Source organism: Tetrao urogallus, assembly GCF_951394365.1.
Source record: "Tetrao urogallus genome assembly, chromosome: 15".
Lineage (NCBI taxonomy): Eukaryota > Metazoa > Chordata > Aves > Galliformes > Phasianidae > Tetrao > Tetrao urogallus.
In genome coordinates, this window is record NC_136828.1 from 9,987,432 (window position 1) to 10,002,880 (window position 15,449).

The window sequence follows — 15,449 nt, forward strand, 5'->3', positions numbered from 1 at the left end:
TGTTCAGTGCAAAAAGAGTTAAAAAACCATGTATCTACACATATACATCCGTGTGTATATAAAATGTCTGTACAAGTGGGGGAGATGGCCTGCCTGCACGCTGGGGACTCTTGCCCAAGAGATCCTATGGGTCAGATCGGTTGTGTCCCACTCTTGCCAAGGTGTCAAGGCCCAAGCGGTCAGCTTGAAAACTAAAAGCAAAACGAAGCAGAGGGCGGCAGGAGAGCAGCTCCAGCAATGGCTGCCAGCTCAGACCCACAGCACAGACCTGGGATGAGGAAAAGGAGGGCAGAGCTCCCAGAGGAGGCATGCAGGAATACAAAACCCAACGGGACAAGCAGGATGCCTGCACACGTACAGACTGCACAAGGACTGGGATGAGGTGACGGTACCAGGCGAGGAGGTAAGACCTCAGGGTGCTTTGTTCAGCCTTTAGTGGAAATTATCTTGTCCCATGGGAGTCACAGTGCTCCTGCTGCTTCAGGGAGTGGCCCTGGGAAGGCAGGTTGCCTTCACTGTGAGTTGAGACACTGGAGTATAGTATCCATAATGCAGAGGTAGGCATAAAATTGGGAGAGGGGGAGAGCAGGCTGTGCAGAGCAGAGACCTCCAGCAAGGGAGAACAGGTGGCTCTGCACTGCTACTGCCAGCAGCACAAAGCAGCACAGCCTAATGCCCTTGGAGGGAATGGGGCATGTCCAGAGCAAAACCAGAATTAGGAACAGCCACCCCAGGCATCCCACTAGCAGGTTTCCAGCTTGCCAGAGATGTTTGCAGACACCAGCCATAAGGGGGAGAAGAGATCGCTGCTCCCTGCATGCTGTTTTGCTGTTGGGGAACGCCAAGCTTTCCAAAACGGGGTTTGTAGCCAAGAGATGGCCTGGATTCTCTGCCACAAGCTAGGAATGGGAGGAATGCTGCCTCAAATGCCGAGTGTGGACTGATAATGGCCTTTCAGAAGTCCCAGATGCATGAACTTCCAGATCTCTCTGACAAGACAGGTAAGTGCCTTCGAACGCTGGCCATGAGGCTGCTCTCAAAGCTGCACAGCGAGCCGATGAGAGCTCTCACCAGGAAAGCAATCAGATGAAGAGAATCAAAGACAGGCAGTAGGAGCCTCACCTACAAAACCTCCTGCAGCTCAGTGCCGTGCTGAGGGTGACAGCAATTCCCTTTGCACTAGTGTAACTGCTGGATCCAGCTTCAGCAGCGAGCCCAAGGACAGACGAGTGGCGGGAGCTGCAGAAGTCAGCAGGGAAGGAAAAAGACAATGAGACCCAGATGTCATCACTAAGGAACAGTGCCCGTTTTTTGACCAGTAGCTCCTCAAGACAGCAGCAAACGGGTTTCAAAATATATTACATCTTTTTATTGCCAAGCGTGCAGATCATGAAGAGTGGGGGGGACACAACACTAAGAAAAACTACAATTTGAGGAAGAACAAAGCAGTAAAAATTTAAAAATAAGACTACTCCTTACAACTGCCAACACTCGGGTTCAAAGAATCAAGTGGAGAAAGACTCTTAAAAGTAGGGTTCTAAATATGGTGTCGGGCCCCAAACCTGCGAAACACAGATTTCAGGCAGAGAAAACACAAACTGGTGAGAAAAGACGAGGAAGAAGGCAGACTTCTAACGTTACCTCCACAGGGTGAGACATCTCACGCCTCTCATCACTTCCTGGGGCAAGCAGAGTCCTCACCTCAGAACACGCACAGAAACAAGAAGGCATCAGACAACTGCTGCAGTGGTAGCTGACGAACATCCTGTGGGCCAAAACAGAGCTCCTCCGTACCCAGCAGCATCCCACATCTTCTCAGGGGGTCCCAAGGCAAGCGTTCCCCCTAGCACAGCCTCCCTCCCACTCCTCTTTGCTGTCTCTAGCTCTGGAAAGCAGCACGTACTCAATGCAGTCCCTTGCTCTGCAGCTCCCAGGCTCCAATACAGACCTCAGGTCAGCACTGGACCAACACCAGTGAAGCCAGCTGCAGCTCCATCCTCAGCCAAAACAGATCACTGGTCAGAACAGCACTGAGAAACCAGAGCTTAAGTACATTCTTCTTGGAGAGGGCAGCACAGGGACACAAAGCTGTGAGCCCAAGCTGGTTAGGGAAAACGGACTGGAAAGGAAATCTATGGCATTTAAAACTGGTACTAAAGTGCAACACAAATGTCCTAAATCCTTTGTAATCAATGCAGCAAAAGGAGTCTGCAAAGCTTCAAACTTCCAGTTACTGCAGGGCACACCCTTAAAACACAACCCAACAAGAAGTAGGTATAAGCAGACCAAGGAGCCCTTTGGTGAAGCAAGAAATACGAGGCCACCACAGAGAATTTCAGCTCCTGGGGTCTAACAACATCATATTTAGAACACTTGGAAAAGAAGAAAGTTAAAGCAAAAGAAAAAAGAAACCAACAAAACAAAATACAATTCTTGAATCTTGCGCAATGAAACAGTTAAACTTTTTGGTGTTTTCAAAGAAATCCCAACAGACAGCCTGGCATAACGTTATCTGCTTCCTATGGTAGAGATGCCCATTAGACCCAGAACTCAGGACACCACGTGTAACTGGACATGTTCCATCCTTACACACGTCTCAGCATTCCTCCATTCATAAAAACAAATCGCTAGATCCTTCCTGTTTACTCTTCAGCCTGAAAGGAAAAAACCAAAACTGAAGCTAAATGGAAAACAGCCAGAGGGAGGAGAAAGTTTTCACAGACTAGAGGCCAATCTCATCAGCTTCACAAGCCTGGAAAGTGCATTCCTCAGTGTCGCCTCATTTTAACTTTCCTAGCCGGGCTGCCATCCTCCTCCTCCTCGTCACAGTCCTCCGTGTACTCGTAAGACCTTCGCCAATAGTTCTCAGAGCTGAAGTTGCTCCGTCTCCTATGTTTTGGTAAGAGAACTGAGCGCCTGTTCTCCTCTTTATCCATTTCTAGAATCCGTGGCCTACGGAGAAAGAGAGAAAGAGGGAGTGAGAACACATCCACAACAGCATTTAAACACTCCTTGTGCGGATACCATCTGGATTTTTGCATATGTTGAGCACCATGAGTGACTTTTTCCACACTGCTCTCCCAGTACTAAGCCCACGGCTCTCAACAGAGCAGAGCACAGCGCCGAGTTGCACGTCCCACGAAAAAGCAGAGAACTTTCCTTGAACAAGTGTGAGTCCTTAGCCTTCACATAGTGAGCTTTGGTCTTTAGCTCCACTGGGGAGACCTCCAAGCAGCCTGATCAGCCCTCCTGAAGTGCAGCTTGTGGTACCAATAAACATTCCTTTGGCAGAGGGGTCTGCCTCCTACGGAGGAGCTCAAAAACGAGCTCAGCTCTGTGCTAAGCTGCTAGGATATTTGCAGTGCAGGATTAAACCACAACTCTGAGCTCTTTTGTCCTCATCCTAGTTCTCTCAAAACATTATCACAGTGCAATTAGTATTTATGTAAAGCTGCCTCTGTTCTCCCCTGTACTCGGTTCAGTTTATGGTATGACCATGCTGGCAGGATTCACAGCTGCACAGAGCACTCACATTCATCCCAGGTGCCAACTACTGAGCTCCTCTGACAGATGTGCTATCTGCACTATTTACTGGCACTACGCTGAGTCTTTTGGACCTTTCAGAGTCTTCAGATACCATCCACTGCAGGGCACTACCCTGAGCTCACATCCCAGTAAGGTGCATCTCTGCCTTCACGTCAGCTCTCATGGATCTGCAGACTTTGCCCTGCATGACCACTCCCTGAATCACACGCAGGAGCTCAGAGGTAAGATTTTATTTGCAGCCTCACTTCTCTTTGCGATCTGTGTGCCCAGTCATCCCGAGTTCTGATGAATGAACACTGCTCATAAACAAACCATCCCCACCCTTCTCCTTCACCAGGACAGGTTGAAACACGGGCTGGAACTTCACAACAGCTGAGCTCCACGACCACGCCAGCCTTTTGGTTTCACATGATGTGCAGAGAATGCCACCTCAATCCTTGGGGAGCTTTGGAATTAGAGAACACCAGGAACATGGCATGACAGCTGGCAGACTGGCTATCACTACATTCACACAAAGCAAGGTGGTGTTTAAGGGAAGCCTTGCCACAGAGCTCAAGCTGTCTGGAGCTTCAGCAAGGAGCTCTCTTGTAGGTCAGCCTTACACACACACACACATACACACACACACAAAAACACATACACACAGCTCTGGAAGCAAAGTAGATCTACGGAGCTTCCCAAGGAGACCTTCACCCTTCCCAGTTTACAAAACCTCAAAGACTGCTTTCATAATATACTTCAACACACCTGCACAGGTTGCTTGGCAATAGAGGTCAAAAATAATTAGCTGCAGGGAAACCATTGTTCTGAATGACTGCATTATCAAGAGGCAGCCAAATCTATTGCTTCTTCATTATGCCATTCACAAGATAAACAATGTAAGCTGCTTACAGCCAGAGCTTAGTCTCCACAAGCCTAGGAGGAACGTATAAAGAACCTCACTGATAACAGATCCATACACAGAACACACCTGGGAGGTGCTTCCCAGCTCCTGGCAAAGTGGTACAAAGGATGCTGTAAGCGCGCTGTGCAAGCTCTCTTGCCAGAGACCAGGAACCTCAGATGTTTGGTGACCCAGAGATAACACCCAAAACTCCCCCCTGGCCAGGATCAACTCACCTGTGAGCAGCATCGGGATCTGCTTTGCGATGGGACCGCTTTGGTTTCAAGATCTGGTCCCTGTTGCTTCCTGACAGGCGGTCAGAGGTGTAACCTGGTGGCAACACAGAGCTACTCAGCGATTTTGTTTCCAATCGAGGGGCATCTAGTCTTGTTCTGCAAATATTAAAAAAAAAAAAAAAAAAGAAGTGAATTTGCAAAGTATTTCAACTGAATTGCTAGCAGGCTGCAATAGGTATTTGTCCTAGATGCACTGAAGTAGAACCCTCAATCCCAGACACACAGCTCTGAAAGAGGGTCAGGACTGTCACATCCAACAGAAGAACAAGCTGCAGCTTCTTCCTACTTGAAGCTACAGCTTTTAACCTTTACTGCTTTCTAAAGACAGGAAGGCTTAGGGGTCAGCATGGCCACCATGCACAGGAAAGGTGCTGGGCTCGCTGCAATCACAGTGATAGGATATTGAGCAGAGGTGTTCAAGCACCTGCGACATCCTATGAAATCACAGTGACTCTTCAATAACTTGCAACTCCGGTTAAGCCACCTGGGAGATGCACTGTGAGATCCATCAACACCAACACTGATAATAACTGCTTCTATCTGGAAACTCCTTACTGTCTCTGGGATCTCATGGGGTCAGGCATTTCTCAGCTCAACTAAGAGGTTTAAGGCAGGAGTCAAAGTTTAGTAACCAGCAGCCACACCACAGCCCCTCCAGCAGCACAGCAGCTCATGCTGGAATAAAGCTGCCACTGCTCCTGGCCCAAGCATGGCTGCAGCCAGCAGCTTCTATGCATGTATGGAGAGAGGCAAGAGGCTGAGCAATGGCCGTGCAGCACAAATGAAAGCTTGACAGAGCAGTGCCTTCGCATGGTGCCACCACCACCTCCCAGCACAACGTAATTACCAGGTTCAATTTGCAAAAACTTCTAAAGTCTATTTCAAAACACAAATTGAAGCCTAAGAATGAGCAAAACACAGTAAAAAGTGGTGCTGGTGCCCCACAGTGCCACTTCCTGGGAAAAAAAAAGGGCATCCTGATGCTGTTCCTGCAGCCTGTCTGCTTTCGCAGGATCAGGGCTGAATATCAGAGGGGTCTCGGTAAAAGAAAGGGAAGAATCACTACTTGTCCCTCAGTGCTTAACTTCAGCTTTTGAAGCAAGACAATTCTAACCTAAACTCCTGTTATGAAGCAAGTTCAACTGCCAAGCTTCCTCTGTGCTTCCAGGAAGAGACTCCAGTTAACCAGAGCGATGCCAGGATGGCAAAAATGAAGGTGGGTATGCCAGAAATGAGGAAAACTTCCACAGGCAGCTGGCCAGGCTGCAAAGCCATCAGCCTGAGCTGTTCTCAGCTCCAGGACGGGATCCAGCTAGGACAGTAAAGGCATTGCTGATCCTGCCCTAGAGAAGTCAGGTTGTTCAATTACCTCTTAAATATGACAACTACATGATTGCAATTAAAAATAAAGAAATCACAGCAAATATACTGCAAAGGCAAGAGGGTGTCAGCCATGCTCCGTCTCCACAGAGCAATACAGATTTGTGCTGCAGGAGCGGAAAGAAGCAAGAGCCATGCTAAAAATGAAAGTAAATTACCTACCAAAGTTCAAATTAAATAAAATAACTCCCCTGTGTGATGGCCTACGAAGAATTGCTTAAACGTGGCTGCGTGAGACCTCTAAAACGACTTTCAAGACCCACCTGAATAGGTCTCATTTTTACCCCCCACCTCCCACACGACCTCTCTGAGCATCTCTTGAAATCCAGCACATCATTCCTTCCCCCTCGCTCAAAGCTTCCAAACTTTGCTGGCTCCCTGCAGCCCTGCGCTCCGACACGCAGGGAGCACTGCAAATACCATCACGCAGCAGCTCTGAAGTGCTGCCGACTTACTTGGTAACCACGCTGCTCTCAAGCATCCTGAAAAACCCAGCCACTTCTCCAGCTCAGTTTTTGCTGGCAGCGTCAGGAGAACAGCCTCCAGAACCACGTGCCCAGAGCAGAGGCAACAGATCCAGACTCCAGAGTCTGGGGCCCAGCAGCCTTTGCCAGCTTATTCACAGCTCCTGCAAGCAGCAAAGTTTACGCTGCTGTGACACAACCGCAGGGTGCCTGATTCTTCTGGAAAGCTCCGGGCTCATTCTCACCATGAAAGATGAGTTTTACGAGGTCACAGGCTGCTCCCCAGCCTCGCGTGCACGCAGGCTGCTCGCGGAAGCGGCTGTTTTCCTGGTTGCATAACTTGCTAATTCAGACTGCACCAGTCGCATGATCTGGGACTGGGGAATGGCAGTAGAGATGCTCCAGGGATGCAGGCGCAGACAAAGGTCACTGCAGCCCTGCTGTGCGTGCCTGCCTGCGCCCAGGGCCAGCTGAGGAGACAGTCCCTGTCACAAGGGATAAGCGACAACGAAGGAGCTCTATTTGGCAACAGTCAGAGTGCTCCCCTTGGCAAACAGGCGACGGCCACGCGTCCCCCGGGACTGCGAAGCTCTATGGAGATTAGACAGAAATAATGACTGGAGAGTTCCCACTTTTCTCAGAGAGAAATCCAGTCCATCCAGCCCATGGCTGTCTGTGCATGACTGGACAGAGACGCTTGCTCTGACACTAAGCAATTCAGGCTCCTCCAGGGAAGCCAGAAGGGCGCACTGCTGCAGAAGGATGGCTGAGCCAACGCAACCAGCATGGCTCTGCTGGGTGCTAACGGGCCTCATCTGTTCAGCAGCACTGCCCGGCTCAGCCAGGCAGCAGGACGCCTTGGCTAGCTACATGCTTGCCCAGTTGCACTTTGAGGGCAGCCAGGCTAGAATGAAACATCCCCTTAGCTTATAGAGGCTGATGAAGGCAAGAAGTAGAGCTGCTTTAAACAGGTACATTATACATCTGCACTACTTCAGCAGCTTTAGTTTACATAGCCAAAGCTGTCTTTTCCAAGGAACTGCTCCACAGTTTAGGACAGGCAGCTTCTCTGTCCCAGAGCACCTAAATTCAGGTCTTTCTTGCCATGGGATCTGGAGATGCCTTTCACTGGGGCTCATTAGCACTCATTGCTTCTCACCAGCTGTAGAAACCAACAAGTTGAACGTAACAGGCTTTTTGTTGTTAGCCTTCTCGCCTTACCCCCTTCGTGTCAATAACCAGCAACCAGAGGGCTTGGTTCCAATCCATCTTTCCTATTCTCTCACCTGCCACATCTCGTCCTGCCTCCCTGCGTCTGTTCTGATTTTGCTCTGCTAATGCCGCAGGGCTGCTTCATTTGCCTTCATTTCATGGGTCACTCTATCCAGATGTCCAACTCCACTCTGCTGGCTTTGTGCCTTATCTTCACAATGTCACCAGACTTGTTTTGGAACCAGCTAGGCTGCCCACAAGTTCCACAACTCTGAATCTAGACCGCTTTCCTGCTAGCCTCATGCCAGCCTGAGCCACAGCTGCAGCCCTGCCACCATGCTCATGGTTTTCTCTGGGTTTACATCAAATCAGCTGATGAAGTGCCATCAGCTGACCAAGACAACACATCTTCTAAAGCAGGGAGCATGAGATGCAACTCACAGAGCTTGGCTTCCCAGCACCACCCTCAAAGGATGAGCTCTGGAAGCTGACTGCTGAATTTGCTGCATTCATTTCCCTTCAAAGCCAGCACCTTCCTCTCCCTTCCAGGAAATGAAAGGCATGCTCCAAAGAAAGCAGTCTGCTTTATAGAAGATTCTTTATCTTAAGCATCAGCCTCAAAGGACTGTCCAGGTGACTCAGCTATGTTGGTATCATACGATCAGACACCTGAACATGCAGCCCAAAGCAAGAGTCTGAAACCCCAGCTGCTTGGGGTTAGGCAGGCAATGAAAGCCAGGTGCTTGGACACCAACAGTGCTGGCAAACTCAGGTACAACAACGAAGCAGTGCTGCAGAGAGCCAAGAAGTGATTAACTCTGCAGTAACAAGTTCCATCTATTTCCACTGACCAAGCGATGGGTATGGCAAGACACAAATGAGCATCAGAGGGAGATCTAGCAAAGATTTAAGGTCAGCTCAGCACATCAACAAGCAAGGCATCTTTTTAAAGCTTTCCTTGCAAAGCACCGTAAAAATAACACCACCGCATCCAAGGGTGCCTTACTGTCCTGAAGGCTTCAACACTTACTTTCGAAGAATGATGACAGCTCTTCTCTCCTTGATGTCCTGTGGTCGAATACAGTGTGTAATTTCATCGGCTGCGTATCCACTGACAACAAAAACAAAGAGCCGTGGTGAGAAAGATGACAGGCAGGAGGGTAAAGCGGTTGCCAGGCTCAGCAGCGCGCTCTGGCCAGCCATTTCCCAACTTCCCCCACAAATTCCTCCTCCAAACACCACACCACTCCCCAGGCACACAGGAGCTGGGTTTACAGAACAAGCGCGGTAAGTCAGGCCTTTTTTTTTTTATTATTGTTGATTTAACTTTTTTTTTTAAGCATACACCAGAGGAAATTGCCACCTGCCACAACATCATGAAATAAGTCATGTTGAAAATGAGTTTATGGAGTGTAAATTCAGCCAATTCATTTACGAAAGCTTCATCAAGAGATTGGTGTGCAAGAGAATAAAAAAATCACTGCATTGCTCTCAAGCATCTCACTGAGAAAAAGCCATCCATCATCACCAAGATGCACAGTGCGCCCGGACACGGGGTGTAACCAGAGGCACTGAAAAGCAGCTGCTGCCCGAGCATCTTTGAAGGGGTCTTTGACACTCACCCTCCTCACCATCATTACAGGTGCTGATGAGGGGCGGGCTGCCCTCTGCCTGCTGCTGTGCACAGCAGCTTCCTCCAGTCCGGCATGGGGAAGAAGTGAAACGCCTCCTGAAATGGCCGACGAGGACAGGAAGGCCTCGGGGTGAAGGAGTGCTGAACGCACTGGGTGAATGCCCTGGGTGAACCCAACGCAGGAACCGCTGCGTCTCCAAGACATCCGTGCTTCCCAAGGGCAGCGCTGTGCTCCCAGCCTCACATGAAGGTTGGAAGCCGTTTCATGTGGGTTTGCAGCTAGAGACACACACACACACACACACACACACACACACACACACACACACGCGTACGTCCTGTCTGGGATAGGAGCAGGTTCCCTTTATCTGGTTAGGTAGTTCACCCACTCATCTAGAAACGCTCACCTCTTGCTCACAGAGAGAATTTGCTGCTTTGAGAAGCCAGCTCAGACCTAAGACAGATCCAGCAGAAGAGGGGCTGCTGGCCATCGCCTGCCCCTCCAAGGGGGCTGCAGAGCAACACAGTGCAATGCAGATGGGCTTCTAATAATGCTCTATTACATTCCAGGAACTTCTGCGTCAAGCTCCAGTGAATCCATTAATATCATCCACGTTAATATTCAGCTCAGCACGTCCTCAGCAAACATCAGGAGGATGGCTGCTTCGAGACCTGTGCAAGACATCAGCTCAGCCTCCCATAGCTATCCCCATACACGAACTGGCTCTCAGCTCGCTTCCAAAGCAGTGTTAAGAAGAGCTTATGATCCCAAAGCAGTAGTTCTATTGCTCCAGACCCTAACGGGGACAGTCAGTCAGCCCCAGTGCCATACTGGTGGCGGGAACTCAGCCTGCCCCTTGCCAAGCATGGGGGCAGCCTCTGCACAGCCCTGTCGCAGAGGGGTTTGCACAAGCACTGAGCAATGAAACAGAAAGAGGTTATTTGGTTGGGTCACGGTTGCCCTGCTAGTGCCAGCAGAACCCTCTCAGCCTATCCTGGCCTCGCCATATCCCGAGCATGAAGTGAAGGGAAATACACACTAAAACAAAACCCCCATAAGGATATCAAGGACGTGCCCGGGGATTTCTGCTCTTGCCTGGAGGACAAAACCAAAGCATAGGAAAAGGAACGATCCAGGAAAGAAAGTCCTAAGTAACTGCCCACAAGAACACTTATGGGAACACCTGAGCATGACGTGTGCAGCCCAGAGCACCTTTCAGATGAACGAGGAGAAGTGCAGATGCCACCCACAGGCCCAACTGACACCCTGACCCCAAGTAATCTCTTGGATCTTACGTACTCACAGCTCCTCCCCACATCTCTTTTTCAGTCCAGAAGAGTTAACACAAAGCCACAACATTACTGATTCATATGGAGATAGAAGCAGAGATTTTTTTGCATAAACATCAGCAGAAAGCAAGCCCTGAAGCTCTGCACAATCCCTAGAGAAATACTTCCAGGGGCTGGATACGGCCAGGCCGGAGCAGTTACTGTGCTCAGGCTTCACCTGTGGTTTGAAAAAGCTGCTGCCACAAAGCACCGATGCGGCATCAACCAGCTGGAGCAGGGCTGGAACAGATCTCTGCCTCGTCAACACCAGCACACGCAGGGCTTGCTCTGAGCAAAGCTGAGGCACCAAGGGCCTTTGCTGAGGGCTCAGACTTTTCTGGAAAGATGTCTAATCCAGGCGGTTGTGCAGAGGTTCCTCCAGCTGGGAAGAAAGGAGGTTCATCCCCCAGAGGCTCCGAGCAGCACTGCCATCAGGCATGCCTCTAGACAACAAGAGAGACAAACATCACGACGCTCCCAGCGCTGCTGTGTGCAGCAGGGAGCAGCCCCGCTCTGTGCACAGAGCATTGCCACCTTCAGAAGCAAAGCCTGTCTGTGCACAAGCTCAGAGCTGTGGAAACGTTACCATTAGCAATTTACTCCTCTGGCTAACCGCAGCTTTGCGCTTCCAACCACAGTGCTCAGATGCACTACGTGAAAATCCAACAACAGCTCTCCAGGTGTCGCGATCTCCTGTGTGCTGCAGTGCACAGCCTGGCTGGAGCTGCCCATCCCAGAGCCTCCACAAACCCACCCAGCTCCCTTTCTCTCCTCCAAAAGCACATGGTTCCCCAGGCGGATGTGCAAATTCCTCCATCTCCTCCACACTGCTTCTATTGATTGATGCTTATTGAATTACTTTGTCGGTTTTTCCTTTAAACAGGAAAAAAAAAAAAACAAAACCTCCTCATAAACATGGTCCAGTGAGCAACCACCCTCAGCAAGCCGATGGCTGAGGCGCACTGCAGCCTGACTCGGGCTGCTTGAGCCCCGCAGCACTGCAACACGCCGCTGCCATTTCCTCCCGGCCTAGAGGACGGCAGCAAAGGGACAAACCCTGCAGCCACGGCAGAGAGGGCCTGGGGGGGTCCTCTCCTGGAACATACCAGGGCAAATCAGCGCTATGAATGCAAACAGAGAAAAAAATACCTCGATGGCAGAGCAAAGGGCTGAGCGGCAGTGGCTGCGGTGGCTCAGCCTTTGTCCTCAGGTATGCAGCACAGCCACCAGAATCCCTGTTCCACCTCCAAAACTCTTCGAAGAGGACACTTTTAAAACCTAACACGCCATCAGAGAATACTTCACAGCCTGAAGGAGGTTCAGTATTTGCAAACAGCACAGTGTTGTTAGACAAATGCTTCGGTTGACGGTAAAGTTTAACTAGCAACGTGCTGCACGCGCAGTGCCACGAGGCACGTTAGCAGCCAGGCAAAGCCTTACTGAAACAAACCTGAACCTACCCCCAGGGAGAGACAGAGAGCGTCGGGTCAGGGGCAGGAAATGGGGAAACCCTTCATGCCGGTTTTGCAGAGGATTTTGCACATGTTGCTGAGAGGAGGTCATGCATGACCTGGGGAGAGATGGCTGGAGATGTGGGGGCAAAGAGAAACGTGGGAGCTCTCTTTAGATCCCCAGGAAATCCACATGGCAACAAACAAACAGAGCAGCCCCTGACCCAGCAGCGCTGGAAGCAGACATTTCAAGCACGCTGTTTCTATCTGCGCCGTTTCCCTATCTCCAGGGCAACTGCCTTCAGCAACTGTTTACTGGGAGGAGAAAAAGCCAAGTTTGGAGAGTTGGCTTAAATGTGACTGAGAGCTGGATCCAGAGGTACACCCCTGCACCCCTGCGGTCCTCCTGCCGTGCTGTACATCTCCTTCCTGCTCTCAGACCTCAGGATGGAGGAGAGGAGGCTTGCCGGTCCACCAGCTCCTATCTGGCTGGGACAGTATCATCACAGAAGAATCACTGGCAGAATCACTCTTAAGTGAGTGCTAAGTAGCTGCTAACTGCTGCACTGAAATCGAAACAATCTCCATTTTACAGTCTATTATTTGCTGGAAAGCGAGAACATCTAACTGCTGGATGAAGCTAGCAAAGCCAGCACTGGGCTGCCCAGACACCAACTTTCCTATTCTGGCATTAAAAATACCTTGACTTGCTCAGTACGACTGCTTCAGCCATTCCAACGAACAGATTGCAGCACCCAGACCACGAACCCTGCATGTGACACACACACACACACAGGGCCTGGCAGGGAACTCACTCCCATTCTGGGAATCCATAGCTGCCCTCTCTTCCCAGCAGTTCTGGAGGACTGGTGTAAAGGATGAGAAAACGCGATTCTCCTGTCCTGGAGCAAACACTGCTCCTCATCCTAGAGAGTGCTGCAGGAATCCCAACCCTATTTCACAGCGAGGGCCACCAGTGGTTTCCTGGTGAAAACAGTTACCTTCTCCAGGGGAAGGCATCGCAGGGTTCACATCGCTGGCAGGAAAACGAAGGCAGAAAGTTCTCCTCATGTCTCACACACATGCCAGACCAGGGGCTGCTGAGCACGCAGTGCTCTTGCAGTAAAAGGACACTTCCCCATGGCTCCCTCCCAGCGCTGACCTCTGCCCTTCTCCAGCACGCTCCCTGCCCCAGCCTCATGCACCATAGCGAACGTCCTTAGCCTCGGGAGAGCCCTTCCTGCTGCCGTGTCCTCCCGCTGGCTCTCTCATCCCTCGATAATCTGCACAAGTTACCTAAGGCAGGGGGTACGACGAGGATTAGTTAACGTTTGCACCGCTTTTCCCAGATAAAAGTGATGTGAGCTCCCAGCATTTATTATTGATGCACCAGTCAACAGCACGACGTCGTACGGACGTGGTGGGGAAAATTCCTTCCCGAACCCTGCAGCGATCACTTTACAAGCTGGAGTGCGGGATTGGGTTACACTGGGGAGCCCTGAAAAAAACTGGCCTGGATGTTCACCAACCCCCCCTCCCCCCAAAAGATAGCGCTGGTCGCTCAGAGCACTGTTGGCACAGTTTGGTCCATCCCACTGCTGGCAGAGAGCACTCTGACCTTCAGGACAAGAGGGATTTGTGCTCAGCAAGGCAGGAAGCCCCAGCACCAGCTTCCAGCTTCCCTCCGTGGTACCAAGGGGCTTCTGGGCTCTGTGGGGCCACTTGTAGCAGCCCATGCTGATGTCCCCCTGCTGCCTGGGGCTCTGTGCACTCACGGGTGGACAGCAGTAATTAGGAAGCAGGCGTTCCCCAGTGCCAATCCCAGCTGTACTGCTGGCTTGCTCCATGACCTTGGGCAGGTCATTTTACCTCCACTGCGCTTCCCCTGCTTGCAGGAACACCAGTAAAGGCATTTCTCATGCCTGCGAGCTGCACGCATTGCTGTCGTGCTGCGTTTACGCTGTGCCTCCAAGGAATGGTCCCACATGGGTCTGTGCTCAGGTCTCCCCCATCAGTGTCCCACAGGTGAGGGTCTGTCTGTCTCAACCCATGGACTGGGATGAGGCTACTCACACCACCTCTCTACACTTAAGGTCATGTCAGGAAGGCCAAGCTAAGAATAGAACCAGGAGCTCTGCCTCAGCCAGCTCACGGGCATGGGATCCATTTTGTATCTCGATACGGATTCCCACTGTTCACGGGAACTGTAGGAAAGCCCAACCCCACAAGTGACCACATTCAGATCCGAACCTCTGCAAAAAGGAAACAGCCCCCATCTCTTCCATCACCATCCACTGTGACAGCAAGGTGCCCTGTCCCCTCCTGCTGCGTGTCTAAAGGCAGATGAGCCCAACCTGCCATCGGGGCGCGTGCCCGCCTGTCTCATAACGAGCATTACACAACCACGTCTCAGCACACAGCCACACGGAGGCCAGCACAGCAAGTTACCTGAGCACCGTGACGCTTCCTCTCTTCACCGGCAGGAACAGCACGGGCTCCGACACCCGGATGGGTTTGAACTGGAACTTACACCCGAAGCAGAGCGCAGAATCGCTGAAGAACGACACGGAGACGATGGGCCGCTCGAAGATATGGATGGGGTCCACATGGGAGACAATGCAGCCCCCGGGCTGATAGTCGTTGATCACAGCACTGTTCACAAAGCCCTCGGGGATCACCCGGTGCTCCACCAGCTTCCTGATCACCAGGTCGTGCACCCACTCGGGAATGGCATCCACCTCCCCACGCGGGTACAGGCGCTCCTGCCCAGGGCCTCTCCTCTGCAGCTGAGACCCATAGGTGTAACCCTCCCCAAAAAAATACTTGTTCCGCAGCGGGGCTCGATCCACCGTGTGCTCTTTGTAGAGCCCTTTCTCAGCCCTGGACACCACGTCGTCAATGCGAGCTTCGATCTTGGCACACTCCTCGGCGCTGAAGAGGCGAAGCTGACGAATGCCGCTTTTCACTTTCCGGGCTTCTTCCTCCTCCCTCTGCTCCTCATAATCGCTGGGATCCGAACCGGAGTCCTCGTGGTACCGCCGCTTACGCTCGTAGGGGGGCTCGGGGGGCTCCCGGGGCCCTTTGGAGCCGTCCCGGTAAGGCATCATGGACTTCAGCTTCTCCCGCAGGTCCGTGTAGCCGCTGCCGGCCATAGTGCGCCCGCTGCACCCCGCTCCTTCAGCGCTCTCCGGGCCGCCCGCCGCTCCGGGCCGCGGGGCTGCTGCTCATGGCCCTGCCGGGGGAGTACCGGGGGGC

The 15,449-nt window shown here is 51.6% G+C and overlaps 1 protein-coding gene across 1 annotated transcript; it reads right to left on the minus strand.

Moving 5' to 3' along the window:
• Nucleotides 1-2,768: 2,768 nt before the first annotated feature.
• On the minus strand, nucleotides 2,769-15,346 carry ALKBH5 (alkB homolog 5, RNA demethylase; the record flags this gene model as incomplete). The annotated part of the gene is made up of 4 exons (XM_079543165.1): nucleotides 2,769-2,952; nucleotides 4,666-4,821; nucleotides 8,812-8,892; nucleotides 14,643-15,346. The coding sequence occupies 4 exons, from the start codon at nucleotides 15,344-15,346 to the stop codon at nucleotides 2,769-2,771; spliced, it is 1,125 nt and encodes a 374-aa protein (XP_079399291.1).
• Between the last annotated feature and the right edge of the window lie 103 nt (nucleotides 15,347-15,449).